This window comes from Ursus maritimus, unplaced genomic scaffold (genome assembly GCF_017311325.1).
Source record: "Ursus maritimus isolate PB19 unplaced genomic scaffold, ASM1731132v1 scaffold_8, whole genome shotgun sequence".
NCBI classification, from domain to species: Eukaryota; Metazoa; Chordata; class Mammalia; order Carnivora; family Ursidae; genus Ursus; species Ursus maritimus.
Window position 1 is genome coordinate 25,106,287 of NW_024426996.1, and position 5,201 is coordinate 25,111,487.

At 44.6% G+C, this 5,201-nt stretch overlaps 1 protein-coding gene across 1 annotated transcript; it reads right to left on the reverse strand.

Annotated features, from left to right (window-relative positions):
• Positions 1-545: 545 nt before the first annotated feature.
• On the reverse strand, positions 546-3,422 carry LOC121101473 (probable bifunctional methylenetetrahydrofolate dehydrogenase/cyclohydrolase 2). Its single transcript, XM_040625181.1, has 2 exons — positions 3,230-3,422; positions 546-1,175 (listed from the first exon to the last, which is right to left on the reverse strand). Exons 1-2 carry the CDS (start codon positions 3,367-3,369, stop codon positions 1,064-1,066), a joined length of 252 nt encoding a protein of 83 aa, XP_040481115.1. The 5' UTR covers positions 3,370-3,422; the 3' UTR covers positions 546-1,063.
• Between the last annotated feature and the right edge of the window lie 1,779 nt (positions 3,423-5,201).

Below are 5,201 nucleotides of genomic sequence, written 5' to 3' on the forward strand. Positions count from 1 at the left end.
CATGAATATTTAACTAACATAAACCAGTATCTTTTAATAGCTCCAAAATTGTAGCGATTGGTTTTTTTTGTTTGTTTGTTTTAATGCTGGTCTACCTGCAAAAACTATAAAGCCACTGGCAATGAGACATAAAGAAAGGTGAGGTTTCTATCAAGAGCTGTAGGCCGGACACAAAATTTTACAAATACTAAAAGGATCACAGCAGGATCAGGAGACAAAAGAGAATCTGCCAAATTAATGACTTTAGGAATCACTTTGCCACAGGATAAACATGGAACAAACGCTTAGGATATCCATTTAATTATTGAAAATGAGTTCAGGTAGGATGATCTAAGCAGCATTTGGGAAGTCCCTGTTGTAGGATACCTGAAAATCTGCTTTGACCATGGCATTAATGTACAAGACGTGTAACCTCCCCTCCAAATGGGAAATGCTACTGCCAGGCTCCATAAACTGAAAGCACTGGGCCAAAGATTCATGTGATATTTATAATCCAGGGACGCTTTGATTTGTAAACTCACACAGAAAGGCAAAAATAGCAAAAATTTAATCACTAAATTTTTTTTATTTTTAACTTTTTGGCTGTTTAGATAATTCATTTCAAGAAACAATAAGCTGTTAACAAATATAAGGGCTTATTTATTTCTTTGACAGTAAATATATTTTCTTCCAATTAATAAGCTCTAATTTCTCATGAGGAAATAAGAAAAAAACTCACTGTAAATCTTAAAAATGAGAGAGAACTTAAATGATACTTCAAGATTTTGTAAATTTCAATTCTGTCAAAGATTATTTCTTGAAATCCCAATTAAAGAAAATACTTCATTAAAGTACTTATATGTTCCATTAGTATAGGTATCTAGTCAAAAATATGAAAAATAATCAAAAATGCTTTTTCACTTTTCATTTAAGGCTCTATTTGGCTCAGAAACTGGCAATAAATCTGTTAATTTAAAACAAAGTTTATCAGACTCAAAGATAATTTTCAATAAAAATAACACTAAGGCTCAAATTCCAAGTCAATAGGAATGATGTCAGATTAAACCACGTTCACCATGAAGAACTAGACAAATAAGGTGTAACTACATATTAAAAAAGATGACTGAGGATGGGGACAAGTGGGGAGGCAGACAGTGGCGACCTCTGGAAGATGGAATCTCTTCTCTCTGCTGGTCCTAGAAGAGAAAAGAGACACCAATAAGCATCAACACACTGTCCGAATTCCTCCCCACCCGAGACCCAACAGTCCACAGGTGTTTCTCAACCTGACAGCCAACTTCACCTTCAAATATGGTATTCAGTGCCAAGAGGATGTCAAAAATACCACCCTATCCTAACCTGATTAGCACTGTTTTAAGAAAATAAAAACTATCAAAAGTATTATTTATTTTTATAGTCATAACCTGTATCAAATGGGGCCGAAAGCAGCAGGGTTTAAAGTAATACTTCTTTATATTAAGAATAGCTTTCCAGGGAGGCCTGGTGGCTCAGTCCATTAAGGGGTTAAGCGTCTGCCTGTCTGCCTGCCTGTCTGCCTTCTAAGGCTCAGGTCAGGATCCCAGGGTCCTGGGATGGAGTCCCTCATCCAGCTCCAGGCTCAGCTGGGAGTCTGCTTCCCCCTCTGCCTGCCTCTCCCCCTGTTTGTGCGTGCACTCTCTCTCTCTGACAAATAAATAAATAAAATCTTAAAAAAACAATAGCTTTCCAAATTGTTGCATTCAACTATTTTAAAGAGACCATTAAATACAATTTAAAAGATCTGATTTATCCCTTTGCTCGTGCAGGTGTGTACAAAGCACGGGGCTACCAGGAAATTTTGGGTTATAACTGTTGTGACTCCCATTCAATGTACACGGAGAGGATGAGGTGATGGGTTCTTTACATCAAGCTGACAAAGGAAAATTCATCAATTTACACAATCTGGAAAAGGCTATTCTCACTGGAAAGACGCCCTAAAACAACTGAAATTCAAAAAATAGAGTGACTATAGTACATAATTTAATTCTGCAATTCAAACAGAATTCTACAAAATCTGCTTTTTCCTAGGTAGTACAGCTGGTTATTCCAAACCAACTGGCAAATTCTTTCAGACACCAGAGAGCTTCATTAACCAGAACTCAGAATCAGTTATATTCTCACATATCCTTATGGAAGACCTAATCGACAGAAACTACATCTAAAGCAAACCCTACTGGAAATATATATATTTTTTGTTTTAGTCACTCACGACTGAGAACTAAATATATGTATAAAATGGGAACTAATCAATTTAAATTAAATAAGCAGTAGTTATGTTTCCACATTACTGATTATTACTTTCTTCCAAGTACTGTGTTGCTCACTGACGATACACAAAGATGAAAAAGACAATCTCTGAGCTCGTAGAACTGCAGTGAACACGCGTTACTGGAAGCCCTCAAAGTCTGAAAACAGAATCTCTTCTGGACTCACTGGCTCTGGGTCAAGGGAATATATTTTTAGATGCTTAGGTCTGAGTCTGCAACTCCAACAAGTAGAAGGCGAAAAAGTGAAGAGTTTGGGGCACCACTGTGCAGAAGAGCTAAAACCGTACCACTTTGAGTCCGTGCAATGCACTAGACAGCAAGGGGATCCAAAGAGATGCAATGATTGATTAGTTCAATCTTAGACTGAAGAGGTTTGGGAAGCGCCATACAGAAAAGACTGATTAATCAAGATTAATATCTGATTTTGTGAAATCATTACGAATTTTAGAGTGGGAAAGACCTCAGAATTACCATCAACAAAAGAATTCAGAAACTCAAAACACTAGTAAACCATCTAGACTACGTTCACGCCTTTGTTTATGAAACACAACAATAACCCAAACAAAAGCAACTAGCTGAAACAAGCAGACCACCTGTTTCCACCGCACCTTTCCTGAGGGCCTCAACTGTCTTCCTAAACCACTCCACTGTACCTTCCGCAAAGCAGGAATATTCTGGCATCAGAGCCCAAAGCCGACCACGTCCTAGTTGCCCGAACTGAGGTCGACCCGACCTGCCCGCAAGGCCCGCAAGGCCAAGTTCGGAGCCTAGGCAGGCCTCGCCCCCAGCCCCGCAGCGTCGCGCGGCTGCCCTCGCCTCTGGCCTAACGCGGGAGAGCTCGGCAGGCGCCAGAGGCCCACGCCCCGCCGCCCCTCCCGCAGCCCGCGGCTCCGCACGCGCCGGCACCCACAGCCGAGGACAGCGAGCGTCCTGGGCGCCCGTACCTCACGCCGCTGCTCCGAAAGCCGCGGAACACGCGCCTGGCTGCTACCGGCACCCCCGACAGCACGGCGCTCCCGCCCTGCGCCGGCACGCGGCTTAGACTGCCACCAAGGAGGGAGAAGCCGCGGGCCGGGGCTGCCATGGCCGCGAATCGTCGGCTTCCGGACGGAGGCTCCGCCTCCCGCCGCTGCCGTCCTCGCAGCTGCACACTGGGCTCCGCCCCCACCCGGCCCGGCCGGAGAGCCGGTCGCTCCAGCAGCCGGCTTCGGGCGCCATGCCGGGGCGGGGCCGGGAGCCAAGCTCAGGGCTGGGGGCGGGGCCTAGAGGACCGGGAGGCGGGGCCAGGAACCGAGCTCGGTACCGGTCGGGGACGGGGCCTAAGAAACTCTGGGACAGTCCGGGGGCGGGGACGGGGCTGGCACCTCAGCCCCAGACTGAGCCAAGTATGCGGGGCAGGGGGTACCACCCTGAGACTGGCGGTTTGCCGTGTGACTTCTCACCCACCCCTTATACCTCTGGTCTTCCTATAGTGAGGACACAGGTAAGGCGTCTGAATTATTCAGTGCAAGCAGCATGCCTCTCTTACCCTAGCCAGAGCTGTCCTAACACCTCGGAGGCTATGTGGAATTGGTTTACAGCCAGACGCATGTTAACCGCTTCTTTGCTTCCTACTCCTTTAGTGCTATCTTGGAATACCTGGGAGCTGGAGAGAGAAACAAAGGTGTGAGTGTGGAGGGAGGAGGGGGACCTAGCTGAAGTAAGGCCTGAACTTCAGGATTTGTATGGCTCTACCTTATCTCCACTTTGGGGAGGAAAAAATGACCAATGTCTATCATTTTCCAGAGTTGACGACCAAGTTAACACAGCTTAAGAACCTTCATTGTGTGGTGAATTGACAACTAAGAATGATGAGGTAACAGAAGGCTAGCTGAAAGCAAAGCAGAAGCCTACACCCTCCAACCTCCCCCTACCCCCCCCCCACTTCTGGGTGGGACTTAAGTGACATTCTTCCAGGAAGCCCCCAACCATATCAGTGTTAATGCCTTGCTTGAGGGAGAAACAACCTTAACTTGACAATGGCAAGGCCTCTGGTTTCCTTTGAGTCTTCTTTAACATATGAAAGTACTTTCTCACCCTCCCTTTTTCCTTACCTCCCCCAATCCCATAGTGTATAATCAGCCACCCCTCACAACCCGGGGCAGCAGCTCTTTCTGCCCATGGATCCTGTCCCCGTGCTTTACTAAACCACCATTTTGCACCAAAGACGTCTCAAGAATTCTTTCTTGGTTGTCAGCTCCGGACTCCACCCCACTGAATTTCACCTATATTATAAAACTACATCAAGGAGAAAGCAAAATATCAACTTCCTCTGAAAAAGTAAAAGTCAGACTGGCCATTCACTATACTGGGATATGTTAAAAGACAAATTGAAGCATATTTTTAAAAATTAAGAGTTTCTTTGAGCAAAAATCAATCGGAATCAGGCAGCATCCAATCTAGCAGATTGAAAGGCGCTTTGAGGAGCTGACAAAATGAAAGACTTTTCTGGGCAGAAGGAAGCAAGAACACGAAAGTTACACTAGCAAAAAACGTGGGTTTGTTATGGCAAAGTTACTTTCCTTTAGGGAATGGCAGAGATCTATCAGGCACAATACCTAACTAGTGTTGATCAGGTGATTCCTGATTGCTGGTTTAAGATTCCATATCTAGGACAAAGGAAACTAATGGGGAGGAAGAATATGGGAGAACCTTCTAGCTAGACTTAGAATCAAAATGACATGAGACAGAGTACCAGGAGAAAATCAAATTTAACAGCATATGTACAGAGGATCAAAATGAAATTTAATAGCATGCATATGGGGAAAGCACACAGACATGGAAATTCCAAAGACAGGCAACATGATACTTATATGAGCTAAGGAGAGGGGTAGGGGTCTGAAGATACAGAGGGAGAGAGACCACTAGCAGGAAGGT

What these genes read in the sequence shown, in the direction of transcription:
- LOC121101473 (XM_040625181.1), bottom strand. Translation starts at nt 3,369, where the DNA reads ATGGCAGCCCCGGCCCGCGGCTTCTCCCTCCTTGGTGGCAGTCTAAGC. An exon ending in TTTCGGAGCAGCGGCGTGAG is followed by an intron (nt 1,176 to 3,229) that starts GTACGGGCGCCC and finishes TTTCTCTTCTAG; the next exon opens with GACCAGCAGAGAGAAGAGAT.